Source organism: Triticum urartu, chromosome 2, assembly GCF_003073215.2.
Source record: "Triticum urartu cultivar G1812 chromosome 2, Tu2.1, whole genome shotgun sequence".
Lineage (NCBI taxonomy): Eukaryota > Viridiplantae > Streptophyta > Magnoliopsida > Poales > Poaceae > Triticum > Triticum urartu.
The window spans coordinates 656,516,722-656,531,909 of NC_053023.1; the positions used below are offsets into that span (position 1 = coordinate 656,516,722).

The 15,188-nt window shown below is 45.6% G+C and overlaps 1 protein-coding gene across 1 annotated transcript; it reads left to right on the forward strand.

Moving 5' to 3' along the window:
• The first annotated feature begins 3,590 nt into the window (after positions 1-3,590).
• On the forward strand, positions 3,591-14,687 carry LOC125539487. The gene is made up of 6 exons (XM_048702955.1): positions 3,591-3,958; positions 8,147-8,178; positions 10,230-10,282; positions 10,372-10,476; positions 11,944-12,093; positions 13,463-14,687. The coding sequence occupies exons 1-6, from the start codon at positions 3,657-3,659 to the stop codon at positions 14,273-14,275; spliced, it is 1,455 nt and encodes a 484-aa protein (XP_048558912.1). The 5' UTR covers positions 3,591-3,656; the 3' UTR covers positions 14,276-14,687.
• Positions 14,688-15,188: the final 501 nt, after the last annotated feature.

The following is a 15,188-nucleotide window of genomic DNA, read 5'->3' on the forward strand; positions in this document are numbered from 1 at the left end:
CCGGTCACAAAAAATTGAACCAGCCGGATCTCTCAAACTACGGACAAATGTCGGGTTCATGGGCTGACCGGCACCCCCCATATCCAGCCCAAATGTAGGGCGGATATGAGGCAGCCCGGGACGCCCGGGCGCGTCCGCCTGACAGGCCCGGCCCACCACGGACCCCACAAAAAACCCAATCCGGGTGGCGAGCTCAAAACCTTAGCTCACTCTGTCCCTCTCTTTCTCGCTCTGTCCACTCCTCTCCCTCACCCTTTCCGATCCCATCCACCATGACGAGCAGCTCCGGCAGCGACTCCGGCTCGGAGCTCGACTACGAGGAGGAGATGGCCCTCCGCATTGTGCTGGAGTGGTCCAAGGTGGACATCGACGGCAGCTTCGAATCTGGAGCGCCGTCGCACCTCCCGCGCCGGTGCAGCGCGGACGCCGAAGCTGGACCCTCCCGGCCCGCGCACAACGACGCCCGGTCAGCACAGTCCGTGCCGGCCCCGCGTCGTCTCCTTCCCCCCGTCGGCCGCTCCTGCATGTGGCTAGCGTTGGGTGCTTGTGCCCGCGCCTCTGGCCCGCACGCGCACTCCGGAGTCGGAGGCGCGCGCCGCGAGAGGCAGCCTGCACGGGAGAGGGAGGCGGCGGAGCAGTCCGCGCGCCGCCACCCCGGGACGGAGCCGGACGCCGACGAGGACGCGCATCTCCTCGCCTGGGTGTACCGCCGCTCCCTCACGGCTGTGGAGACGGACGCTCGCCGCCTCCGACGGAAGAACGCCAAGGCGCTCCGACTAGCTATTGAGCAGTCGGAGTGAGGCGAAGGAGGCAGCGGCGGAGAAAGGCTCGGGTGGCAAGGCTAAAGCGAGAGCAGGATAGGGCGGTCCGTCGGATGAAGGGGCTCATTGTCCTCTCCGACTCCAACTCTGACGCTGGCGACAGCTGCACCTCGTCGTCCGACGACCAAGATCCTCCACCAGCCACAGACGCCTGCAGTTGTGCCGGTGACCGAAAGGGCAAAGGCCCGGCGAGGAAGTGGTGATCCCCCCCCCCCCCCCCCCCCCCCCCCCCCCCCCCCCCCCCCCCCCCTCCTCCTCCTCCTCCTCCTCCTCCTCAATAGTTATATCAATTATAGTCGTAGAAGTTCATGAACTTGTCCGTGGACAAACTATGATTCTTTTGGATGTGATGAAGTATGTTATGTCCGTTTGCAGTCGATCTTGTGTTCCTTTGCAGCTCAATTTTATTGTCCGTTATTTGATCATTTAGGATAGATCAACGTGTGCATGGATAATATGGATATAAAGCGTTGGATATAAGTACGTAGATGCAGAATGAAAAATATGAGGGGTGCCCGATCAGTACCTGCGAACATGCCCGGACGCGTCCGCGAACGTTTAACGAGCGGGGTTTGTAAAGTCCGACTGTAGATGCTCTTAGCAACATGATGACTAAAGTGTCATTGTTGTGTCCAACTAGTAAAAGTCAGATCGTAAATTTTCACGCCAATGTAATGGCAAAAGGTCATGCGGATGTTCGATGAGGCAATCACGTGTAGGGGCAAGTTCTTTTTTTTTTTTTGAGTAACCACGTGTAGGGGCAAGTAACTAGTGTGGCGAAGAGAGTAGGCCCATTTTCGAAAATAAGTATATAGCTCAGTCCTCAAAATTGTGGGTCAATTAAGCCATAGTTAGGAGGGTCTTGGAATATGCCAGCGTGGGGAATAATGACCTTGACTAGATGCTCTTGACAGTTGACACTGATCCTTTCTCGTGCAGCACTGAGACTTTGCGGCTTAAATGAAACGGCCACTCCGAGAGCATTTGCTACTCCCTGCGTCTAGAATTGTTTGTCGTTTAAATGAATGTATCTATAACTATTTCGATGTTAGACAAGCAATTTCGGACGGAAGGAGCGTTTATTTTCGTATTTGTCCTACTCAGAGAGTCACGGTACCAAAAAGACAGCACGCGTCATTGGGCCTTATGGGCCAGACAGCAGACACGCAGCACACAAAGGCCGGAAACAGGCAGCCGACAGACCTTGTATGGGCTATCGGGCCTCATGGGCGAGGTAGCAGCAGAGAGAGACAGGCGGTATGTAATCCTTATCTCGAAAAAAAAAGGCAGTAATCCGAAACAGTCAACAGATCTGGCGTTCGGAGAGGCGAGGGAAACGGGACGGAGACGCGCCACTCGCGAGCGACGCCTTCTTCTCGTCTCCCCCGTTGTAGTGGGTGAGATCAGATCGATCACTCGCCAGAAGAGAACAGTTGGCATCCATTCCATGGTACTAGTATTCCTAATCGCTCCTGCCATTGATGTTGCCCGTCGACGGCGCCGTTTTTGTCGCCGACATGAGTGCGTAGCCCGGGACGACGCCGGCCGCGGAGGAGGGAGGCCACCGTCGACTCGACTGCAGCGAGAGGTACGGCGCCGTGTCCTGGCTACTCGTTCATTCACCGAGACGGACGGGAGGGGAGGGGACGCCGTAGTTTTCTCTTTTCTGAATCGGATCTTTTTCTTGCTGCGCCTTGAGAGTTGAATCTGCTACCTGGGAGTATGCAAGCAGTGCAGCACCAACCGGCCTAGCGCGCGGTCCAGTCCACGTTTCTCGAGGCACTCGGCGCACAGGGAAAGGGGTAGTAGTACGTGGTCCTCGTCTGGTTCACTAGCGGTAATTTAAAGGTTAAAATACGCACCTGCTAATGTGATTTCCCATCAGCCGTGTCACTGTATCTGAATGTGATGGATGCAGCTAGCTTAGATTACATTACTGGTGAGGTTAGGGAATTGGATTCCTTGCTGCTGCTGCCCATCTTATCTCTTGGATCCTTTCGGTGGCTCAGGCTCACAGTCAAGGAAGAGCATCTCATTCGTCTGGCCAGACTCAGGGATTCTTGTGATGATAACGATGATCCTTTCTTTATCCATGTCCATGGATGACTGGATGGAGAATGCGGGTGTCGTCTCATCTTGGTAGTACTAATATCTACTGTGAGGATTCAGATGAGAGAGACCAATAATTGGGAGGGAGGCGATCAAAGTCTACCTCCCTCCTCACGCGCAGGGTAGGGCTAGCACAAAACTCGCTGGGGCTAGGCTAGTCGGGCAGCTAGGCAGACGCCATAGACCTTGATTCTTTAAAGCCAAGCGGTGTGCTGATTCTTAGTAAATGCCAACGCTGAAGCCATGCCAATGCCATGCACACATGCAGCGCCATTGAAGCACAAGAAATTCGCCTCAAAAAAGAAAGGAAGAAAGAAAATGAGCTTACAACAAGCAGAGATTGCACTGACTTGATCAGACAAAAGGCACATGTGTCACAATTAAAAAGAAGCAGGAGGGACACCTTCTGCATCGAGGCGAGCTGTTGCCTCATTTACGTATAGGCAATAAAAACCGCCGAGTCCAGTCAGTCAAAAGACAGTGAGTGAGCAGAGGCAGGCATGGGCAAAGCGGAGCAAAGAAAGAAAGGAAGAAATGGCTCCACCTCCATCACCTCCATTCCATCAACCACCACCCACAGTTGGCGCGACGTCTTGGCTTCCCTCCCCGGCCTTGCCTTGTCCAGTAGCGGCCGTGGCGCGAGGAAGGACGCCACCATCATTACCCACACCACCGAGCAGCCCGAGGGCGGGAGGGACGGTTGGACGACACTGTCACAGTCCACGCATGAGCGAGGAGCGAGCGTCGCCTTCACTTGACGGAATCACGAGACGGGGGAGACGGAGAGGCATCTGTCAGATCGGGCCGGTAAAACAAATAGAGAAAGAAAGGGGAGGCCGCCTTTGCTGCCCTCCTGCGACTCCTCCTACTCCTAGTCTCCTACTACTCCCAGTGCGTCGTGCTCCTGGCCTTCCTCGCGCACCTCCTGCTGTCATTCTCCCTCCCGGCCCCGGGTCTCCTCCTCCTCTCCCCAACCACCTGGCCTCTGCCTGCGCGGACTCCATCCATGGCCACCGCGCCGTAATAAGGTCAGTGCTCCTGCTCTGCTCGGCCTCCTTTCGTTCCTTGCCGGGCGCAACCACTCCTTTTTCTTTTGCTTGCTGATTTTTTCCAAGTCAAGTTTGTTCGAGAGTAGTACTAGTAGTAGTTTGTTCTCCCCAATGGATTTCCGTGTTCTACGGGGAGGGAGCCTAGCGTTTTTTACTAGTACGATTGTGTGCCAAGAGCATGCGCATGCTCTTGTTCATGCGAATATGCCAAGATTTGTGGTGCTTGCTGCTGTGCTGCTTGCCTGAGTGGTAATACTAGTGCTTTGTGTGAGGTTTTGGATCTGGATTCCGACACCCGAGTGCAATATCCTCGGCGTTTATCTGTGATTATTTATGATCAGTAAATCGTTTGCTTCTCTCGTTAAAGAATCCACAGAAACGCCATCCTTTCCGGTGCAAAGTAAAATAAAATAATTATGGTAGTACTAGTATTGCTCAGGTCTTTGCTCCCCCCCTCCCTCCCTGCCTACTTTTCTCGTGGTCAGATATTTGTCTTGGAACCATGAGCTGCTTACTAATCTCCCAAGCAGAAGTTCCTACTGGGTGGGTTTGTTGAGTTATCTCCGGTGCATGTGTGTGTGTGCGCGCGCTCAAAAAGGGGATTTTTATTCTCCTTTTTTTGCGAAACAAAGAGATATTTTGTTCAAAAAAAGTAGCAACAATTGGGCTTGGGACATAGGGCAGATCACCATAGCCAGCATCTTACAAAATCGACTAGTCCTCCTGGTTAAAAGAAGAGGTAAAAGCACGGCAGACCCAGGAACTTGTCCGGCCCGTGATGTTTCAGCCCACAAACTTGCAAAACTCCACTCCGCCACCCACAAACTTGCAGCCCATGTGCAAAAACACCCAAAGCCAATCCCGTTGCGACATCTGGCCGAGGCGTTCGTCGCTCCCTTTTGCAGAAACCCCCCTGACATTTACCAGTACTGAACCCGCACTCCACATCTATGGCGACAGTTGATTCAGTATAGAAAGAAGACTGGCTGTACTAACACAAAACGCTACTCGTATTCAGTTGGCAAAGGACAATAGAGCACAACGGCAGATCCTGGGTTTGAAACCCGGGCCAAACCCTTTTTTTTGCCATTTTTAACATAGAAAAGATTCAGACTGAAACATAGAAATCAGTTCAGAATTTGCTGTACATATGTGCCATGACTGAAAAAATTCAGAATTTGCTGTACATATGTACCATGACAGTAAAAATTCAGAATTTGATGTACATATGTACAATGACTGAAAAATGCAGAAATTGAGCACATATTTTAAGCAGCAGAGATTAGTTCAAACATCATTTAAACAAGTACAGCATAAAAGAGTTTGCTGTCACAGAATACACTTAAGTTTAGCAGCAGCACCATGGAGTTTGCTGTCACAAAATACATCACTAAAGAAAGTTCATCCATGAACTCTTTCATTTGGTGAGACAAAATGAAGTTCATTCATGAACTTGTAGGTGTACTAATGGAATGGCCTACAAGTTGAGATCTGGAATTTCTGTAGCCCTGTCATCTCCAAACAACCAGTAATATGCACCTCTTCCAGTACCAAATCCAAGTCCTAAAGATGTGTCAACACCTGAAGATATTCCAGCACCTCTTCCAGTACTAGCTGCTGCAGTGTTCCTTCCCCTTCCAGCTCATCTTCCAGCTCTACCTCCTGCAGTTCTTCCAGAGATCCTTCCCCTTCCAGCTCCTCTTCCCCTAGCAGCAGCTATAGATGTGCCTGCAATATCAGCAGCTCCTCTTCCAGCTCCCCTCTGTCTTTTATTACCTCTTGCAACATGTTGTGATCCTTCCCCTGTTTCAGCTCTTCGGGTTGCTCTTGTACTCCTGCCTATGTTCATTTCGGTTGTAATAACTCTAGGTTGTGGAATGGAATCACCTGCAGCTGCAACAAAAGAGGATTGCTGAGGCAATGGTCCATGCTCTCTATGAGGAGCTCTGAATGATCTCTCTCTTTGTGCCATGTTGAAGACCATTGATTGTGGCTGCCGTGAGGGATCTAGTGTAGGATTTGCCAGCCCAGGGAAAATGTTCTGCACATAGCATACAATCATCATCAGAAGGAGCTCTAACATTTTAACAACAAAGTGAGAAAAAATGTCATATTTGTAGAAGTTACCTGAAGAAAAGAAGGGTCATCATAATTTTCATCTATTTCATATCCTCCTCCAAGTAGGGCCTCCTGGTACTTGTAGTGGCCCTTCCTGTTGTGGTCAGGCTTGCCACAAATAGAACAATGCATAGTTACTCCTTTTTTGTTCAAATACCTCACACCACCTTTGATTTTCTCCTCTGGAGCTTTCTTCCTATTTTTCTTTGGCCTTCCCACCTGCTTTGTGAACACTGGAGGATAGATTTTGTCAGCTTCAATCTTCTCCCAGTCTTTTGGATCTCTTAAAGGAACCAGGGTATAACCATATGCTTTCAGGTAGGTCTGCACTGTGTAGCAATCATGCACCATGTCCTCAGGGTTAATTCTCTCTTCCCTCATGCAAGCAATGCTATGCCCACAAGGAACACCAGACAGTTGCCACCTTCTACACTCACATTTGTGCAAGCACAGATCCACTAAGTAGCTGGAGTTGCCTGATTGCACTCTAAACAGTTCTTGACCAGCTGGAGAAACATGGCAATTAGCAGCATAAGCTGTGTTTTTCTCAAGTTTTTTCAAAATCTTAGGACAAACTCTGTTTCCTGTCCACTTTTCCACATCCTCTCTCTGCTTAATCATCATCCTGTGCATTATCTTATAAAAGATATTTTCTAGCATAGATAGAACTGCCATCTCTCTGGCATCCAGAATATAGCTGCACATGGAAATGATAAGCCATTCAGAACATATGTATGATAAGCACAATAGGCTATGGATGATAAGCACAATAGGCTATATATGATAAGCACAATAAACATGATAATATGCAAGTGTGTTTATATGATAAGCAGAACAACATTTTGTGACAAATTACCTGTTAAAAACCTCTGAATTGTTGTTTAGCAGAATGTCACACTTGCTGAAATCACTAAAATAAGCTTTAACCCATGTATTCACATCCAATCTTTCAGTCCAGTGAAATGCAGCAGAGCAGTGCCCATCCATCCTTTGGCAGTTCTCTCTCCATTTAACTTTGTTTGGAGATCTTGCTATGGCCCATAGATCCTGCTTCAGCACTTCCCCTTTGTGTTTTTCATGGAAATTCTGGTATATATGTCTCACACAGAATCTATGCTCTGAATCTGGCCAAACCTTCTTAACTGCATTTATTAAGCCCTTTTGCTTGTCACTCATTATTGTAAATGGAGCAGTGTTTCTCACATTAAGATCATCTCTTACCGTGGTTAAGAACCACTCCCACGAACTAGTGCATTCCACTTCTACCCAGCCCATGGCAATAGGGAATATACAATCATTTGGGTCAATGCCAACAGCACTCAGCAAAATTCCCTTAAACCTGGTCTTCATATGACATCCATCAATAAAAATAATTGGTCTACAGCCCTTGAGCCAGCCTCTTTTACATGCATCATAAGACCAGTAAAGGGTTTTCAAGCATTTCCTCCCTAATGGAAAATTTGTGTCCTTCACAAGAGCAGTGGATAGGAGAAATGTGGAACCTGGGTTAGATCTTCTCAGTTCACTTCCATAGTCCCATAATTTGTTGAATTGCTCCTCCTCATCTCCATGTATCTCCTTGAGAGCTTGTTTCCTTGCTCTAGCTAACTTCCATCTGTTTGGTGTCACATTGAACTCCTTTGTAACCTTCCTTGAGAAAGTTCCAAGTGACATCTTCTGATCATCCCTAAATTCATCTATGAAGTATGCTGTTAGAAATTTTGAAGTGAGGGACCTCAACTTCCATTTTTTTGGACATCTGTGCTCAGCTGCATATGCCTTGATGACAAAACCCCCTGTTCTGTTGTCTTTACCAGCCTTCAACATCCAGGGGCAACCTTTCTGACATACTGCATCCAGCCTAGATGGCTCATTTTTTACCTTCCTGATCTTAACTCTTTGCCTAATAGAGTATGCTGTTAAAGCATTTCTGAGCTCCTTCACATCAGCAAAAACCATGCCAACTTTAAAAATAGGTGATTTCATGTCAACTTTTGCATTGAAAGCCCTGAATTTGTAATTCAAGTACTCTTCTTCTTCTTTTGTCAGGTGCAAATCTTCATCATCAAGAACATACTCAGGTTCCACATCTGGCTCCTCCACCTCTTCTTCTTCATGCACATCAAAATCAATGTTGTCATCAAACAAATCATCATCTCCCTCATCAATCTCATAATCACTATCACTGAAGTCAGTATCTGTGTCTGCTAGCTCTGCTTCCTCATTACCATCTTCATTGGCATTATTTGCTTTTGGTGCCATCTCAGATATGGGATCTTCATTCAAAACTTGAGCTTCACAAACAGCCCTACTTGGCATTTTTGTAGGACTGCTAACAGCTGCCAATGTTGGGCTTCCTTTATATATCACATCATCCCTGCAGATTTGTATGAAGTTTGAATGATCAACCAACATGTGAAGTACCTTGTGATCTGCACCTACTTTGATCATATCTTGGACATCTGCATCTCCCCTAATACGCACCAATCCATCTGATAACTCATGCCCAGGTCTGCACCAGTACCTGTTCTGCTCATCAACACCATAGCCTAGCCACTTCAGATGCTCTTGGAGGACAGAATAGCTCAAATTAGCTGCACTGCAATAATCCAATATCTCTAGAGTAGTCCCATAATATTCCAGATTATTGCTTGGCCCACAAAACAGACCACTGTGCTCAATTTCCAGAGTAAAGAAGATGCTCTCAACTGCTACTCCCATTGCAGAATCACAAACTGCAAAACAGCAAACACAAGTTGTGTTTATTAGCTACAAATTAAACATACAGCCTAATAATGATGCTGCAATCAAAATCCCTCTTCACATATAAATCTTGTTGAAATGCTCAAATCACAAACCATCTTCAGCAGCAGCAATGCATGTGCACATACAATCCAATAAAAAGTAACAATTTTTGACATGTAATACGACATCCAACCAAATTTCAAACTACAGACACCGAAACAAGCAAACCCTAGCACAAATCCATCGGCTAACCAAGAAGATCCATCCATCCTAATTACTTCACCTGCAAACAGCCGTTCGAATCATCTATATATCCGTCTGAATCCAACCGATCGTCCTAGTTCAAGAACCCTACCAAACCCCCACCCCCACAAAAGACGCAACAAGACTGGCGCGGAACAGAGCATAACAGGGCATACCATAGTCGGGGGGGATAGCTCCAGGTTCACGGACGAAACCGACGGATTCCGGCGGCTCCATGCCTGCGCCGGTCGCCGGCGACGCCGCCGAGATGGATGACGTCATCTTGGAGCGGAACCGTCGCCACAGCGCGCGAGTTCTGTGGAGAGATGAAACGACAGGGCAAAACAGAGTTTGCCAAACCACATATGTACAGCAAATTCTGAACTGATTTCTATGTTTCAGTCTGAATCTTTTCTATGTTAAAAATGGCAAAAAAAAGGGTTTGGCCCGGGTTTCGAACCCAGGATCTGCCGTTGTGCTCTATTGTCCTTTGCCAACTGAATACAAGTAGCGTTTTGTGTTAGTACAGCCAGTCTTCTTTCTATACTGAATCAACTGTCGCCATAGATGTGGAGTGCGGGTTCAGTACTGGTAAATGTCAGGGGGGTTTCTGCAAAAGGGAGCGACGAACGCCTCGGCTCCGCCTCGGCCAGATGTCGCAACGGGATTGGCTTTGGGTGTTTTTGCACATGGGCTGCAAGTTTGTGGGTGGCGGAGTGGAGTTTTGCAAGTTTGTGGGCTGAAACATCACGGGCCGGACAAGTTCCTGGGTCTGCTGTGCTTTTACCTCTTAAAAGAAGGATACTAGTAGTAGTACCTTTTTAGCAGCTACACTCTTGAGTTTGTGCGGCTACACCCTTTTGTCGAGGAGCTGGGATTAGCAAGTTCTATTAGTAGCTCAACTGAGGTATCAGGATTCAGGAGTGGATTTGAACAGGCTCAGCTCATGTTCTGCAAACACCTTTTCTGTAGTGCTCCCATAAAAGCCTTGTCCCATCAGCTTTCCTTACAGACGGCTCCAGACCGCCAGCGTATTATTATTTCAGCAAAGTACATAAATGCTTGACTGCATGCCTCTTTCACAGTAAGCTCCATGTGTTTATATGCTTCATTCAGATGCTTACCATTTCCTTGCATGATTTAGGATGTTTTAGGCAGACAGGATCCTGTGGCTTGCACTTCCCAAACGGGATCATGGTACATATGGACACTCCAAACTCTTTCTATAATTCAGTAGTAATATTTGGCAGGTTTTCTTAATTCATACTTCTTGCCTACCTGCCTAGGTTAATACCAAACGCGAGCCTGCCGGAGAGGGGTTACCTGATGGTTGGTTGAAAGAGTACAGGCCTAGAAAGGCTCGGCATGGAACTAGGGCCAGGAGGGACAAGGTGCAGTATGTTTCCTTTGGTTAATTGTGGAAATATTTGGAGTAAATTCCATTTTTTTGTTTTTCAGTTGTGATCCTGTGAGCCCTGTTAAATCCTGCCACATTTTACCCCCTTAGTTGTGACATTGCGACAACTTTTACCCCATTTCTTTTATTATTTATTATTATATCAAACGGACGAGTTAGATCCCTAGGACATGCTATGGAAACTTCAAACTTGTTAGGATGACATGACATCTTACTGCATAAGACAACTAGGACACATACTTGTTAGGGGCAATACAAAATTATGTTGAAATCCCTCAAATTTCATCAAATTCAGTTAAGCTCTATGGAATTTTGTCAACTTTGGCGGATAGGTTTTGGCTAGCTCCGCCTCCACCGCACTGCTCCTTCGCCATATTGCAAATACGGCCTGAGTTTCAGACTAGTCAGCTTCCACATCATCCTGATATATGGGTCCACCTTGTCAGTCTGAGGGGAAAATAAAATGGGGTAAAAAAACATCACAAGATCACAACTAAGGAGTAAATGTGGCAAGACCGTTTAAATATGGTAAATATTGTCACAACGTCGTTACTAAGGAGGTGAAAGTGGAATTTACTCAAATAATTTAACTCTGTGTGTACGTGTTTATGCTACCACTCTGATGCCTGTTGCAGTCTCGGTTCCAACGAAAAAGGTACAAAGACCTTAAAAACAAGTTTTGTTAGTTTTTTGATAGAAAACAACTCCTCACTTGCAGTTGAATTTGTGCGGTTTTCTGTAGTGGGGCTTAGACTACTACTAACCTTTCCCTTTTCACACTGTAAAAAAAACTTTCATTTTTCATTAGCAATCCTCGGGTCAATTTAGTTCAATTAAATATGCTGGTGATCTAGGTTGTATATTGCATTGTTGTTTGCCAACAACTGTATGCATGAGCAACGCGGTGAATCTTGAATAGTTTTACGGCTTCAACGCAAAAATTCATTGAACCTTGTTCTTGTCATGGTATGAATATGAAATTGAGTTGAAAGCAGCTAAGCCTCTTTCCTACCTTTGAACCTTATATAGTACTCCCTCTGTAAACTAATATAAGAGCGTTTAGATCACTACTTTAGTGATCTAAACACTCTTATATTAGTTTACGGAGGGAGTACTACCTCTGTCCGGAATTACTTGTTGCTCAAATGGATGTATTTAGCACTGAAATATGTCTAGATACATCCATCTGAGCACAAGAAGATACATGCCTTTTTTAAACGAAATGAATCCTTAATGAGCTGTAAGTGATTGTGTCCTACCTAGAAATTATATAATCGATAGAAACTACTCCTAATTGAGTTGTTTTCTTAGAATAGCTTTTAGGCGTTTTTCCACAAGATGTTATGACCAATTTATGTTGGACTTTGACATCATTCTGTTTCTTGTCCACTTAACCCTCTGTTTTGTACTTATAGTTGATCTAATCATTTGATATATACAGTTCTACATTGATCCTACAAATAGCTACGAATTTCGTTCTCTCAAAGAAGTTCACCTCTATCTCGAATCCCAAGATACCAGTGACCGTGTTGTGACGCCAAACAAGAGAAAAATTGAGGACCTGCAGGTTTCAGGGAACCAGTCTCAACATGTATGTTCCTTCTCTTATGGCATTTCTTATTTGAATTTTGTCTACATATTAAACATCTTGTGTCAACTAATTATTCAATTGATAAAGTAAAAACGTTGTGAAATAAAAAAAATGTTCCCTTTTTGAGGGCTACTTGAGTTTGAGTTTACCTAATTATGCATCTAAAAAAAATCATACAAGTGCATCATGTTATAGCACAAGTGCCTATGGAATATCGTACAGAAACATGACCAAATGCACCCTGCACGAAAAAGACAAAATGTTTGACTTATTGTTGCATCATGTTATAGCACAAGTGCCTATGGAATATAATACAGAAAGATGACCAAATGCACCCTGCACAAAAAACACAAAATGTTTGACTTATTGTTTGAACAGTGTAATAGCAACCACTTATCTTTTTGGTACAGTAGAAACTTGATCATATTTATTTTTTCAGGTGTTCATGTATCATTATCATGGATATGTATGATTTTTTTGTGAAATTTAAAATTCATATTTAGGTAAATCGTTGCATGTACATTTGATTTCCCCTTTTCAGGTAGTATTAAATTAGTTCTAGGATAGTGCAAAAATGTTTTGTTTGCTAATGTACACTAGATAACCTATGATTTCTTGACGCACCTACAAAATTCTTATAGTTTTTTCTAGAACATGCCATGCCCATTTTTTTACCTGAAATGTCAGGAGCTCTGCATTCGCATTAAAGATGAGGAATGTACAAAACTTTAGGCCAGTTGCCAATCTGGCGCTGTCTGTACATTAGCAGCAATCTAAAGGGATACATTGATTAATTCTATCAGCTTTTCTGAAATATAAGAGAGAAGGGGTATGAGAAGTCCTAATCGCTGAACTAAACATGGTTTGGATGGTTGGATTGTCAAATTATTCATTTAAAATAAGTACCTTCTTACTGATTGCAATTTTGAAGGGCGGGCCAGTAGTAGAGTGTTTTCACTTGTGGCCTGGAGTTCCTGGGTTCGAACCTGCCTCCTTGCAGAATTATTATGCAAGGGAAAGGCTCTAGAAATTCCCTTCCCCAGACCCCACCTTTGTGTGGGAGCTTTCAGCACTGGGTATGCATCTGTGAATTACCAATTTTCTAGTATCCTACAGCGTATGCCACGCTTTCGCAGCCTGTTAAATTCCCCATATTGACCTAAACATCAGCATTCATGTTCTCGATGAATATTAAATGTCTTGGACTGTTAGTCATATACCTGAAAGTGGTGCTAAACTGACGATGCCCTCAGGTTTCTATTGTACTTACAATGAGTGAATCACAAAGAATCTTTGTTGCTACCTATGTTTTCATTGTCAACCTAACTATTACTGCACCATCTAATAGCCTTTATTTTAAAATATACAGTCTGGGCGGCCATCATCGGAGCCGAAGGGTGTCTCCAAAGGGAGGCTGGCTGAATTGAAGCTTCAGATGGCAAGAGAGAAAGATCAGCCTCTGAAGCATGAATCTGCTGGAAGAGAAGAAGCAAATGTGGAGCCGAAACCCAAGGGGAAGAAGCAAAAAACTGAACCTGTGAAACAGATTGCTGCACCTGTTCGATCGTCACCTCATTTGACTGCAGTGAAAAGGGACCAGGAAGCGAATGATGTGCCTGGTGATGCACTTGTCGGCGCTACAGATACCAATGGTCAGTTACAACCAGCAAAGCAGGTCAAAAATCCTAAGTCAAAGGCAATTTCCTCTCCAGTAATTCAGAATAAAGATGGTGCACATGCCCCAAGTACTTCTGGAAATGCTGAAGACAAGTATCCTTCAGCTCCTGAACAGATACTAGGAGCATCTGCTGCATGCTCGTTAACAGACGTTGGATGCCAGAATGTGGATGCTCCGCCGCAACCGAACGGACTTGTTGGAACAGCTGATGCTATGCCCGGATATTCCCTGTCGTCGCTGTTTCGAAGTATCTGGTCAGACCCATGCCTGGAGTTTGCATTCAGGACTCTTACAGGTGATATCCCTGTCCTTGACAACAACCTAGCTGTTGCAAATTACTTCCTTCCACCACAGGACTCGAACAAAGGGACCGTGCCGCCCAATTGTTCGTCTTCCACTTATGACGGTGCTCGGAAGAACCATGGCCAAGTCGACAGTGTCAGGCTGCCAATGCCAAGGCCATCAGATAAGCTCTACAGCAGTGGCTGGTTCCCTCCCCAGTGAACTCCATCTGGGAAATAAGCAACAACTGCCCAAAGTGCAAATAAGAAGGAATCCTTAGTTCAGGTCATAGATAAGCCTCGTAGCGCTCATCGTTAGGGTACCTCGACAATGATGCATGTTTTAATAAAGACCTGTGTCTTGTTGTAACCGCAGTAGATGATCCATCGCTAATATTACCCATCATATGGTAGACTTTGGCAGAACTTTTGAATCTGTGTAGTAAGTTGACTTGGTAGCAACTCTTTTGTTGTCCGGTTAGCGGATAGAGAAGCCGACGGTACAGAGAAAGCCCCCTGATTTTCATGGCTGGGGTTTTCACTCTGTCTGCGAAAAGCCCTTCCAGTTTAATCATGGATGATGCTTGTAAGACATGTTATGTTAACTGGACTAAGTTATGGGTGGATTTGGCTTCTGTGATTAGTGTCCTTGTGAATGATGGGGTGGTAGCAAATGTTGTTGTGATGTACCCCTCTTCCATTGATTCTTGGAGTACTTTAGGTTAGGGTGGCTGGCAGTGGCATCTCATCCTGTGTTGTGTTATGTTTCTCCGTTTGGTCTGGCATGTACACTGTGTGGTTGAGTAATAATAATTGGTGATGATGCGTCCTTCCTGCAACAGTTGGTGTGAAGTTGATGCATTGGATGCCATGGAAGTACAGGTCACTGGTCTAATCCTATGTGCACTGTGGTCCTTGAATTACTCCCACACCAGTAATCAGATAGCTAAAGTGTTTGCTCCTGTGAGAGGTCCACACACTATGACACTGCACTGCACACTAACCTGCATTGTGAGGCTACCAAGTCAAAGTTTCTATTGCAAATTGTATTTGATGTGTTGTGATTTTTCTGCTGAAAATCTTTGATTGGGCATGATCTTGTGATGATGCAGAAGTGACTGCTGGCACATTGTCAT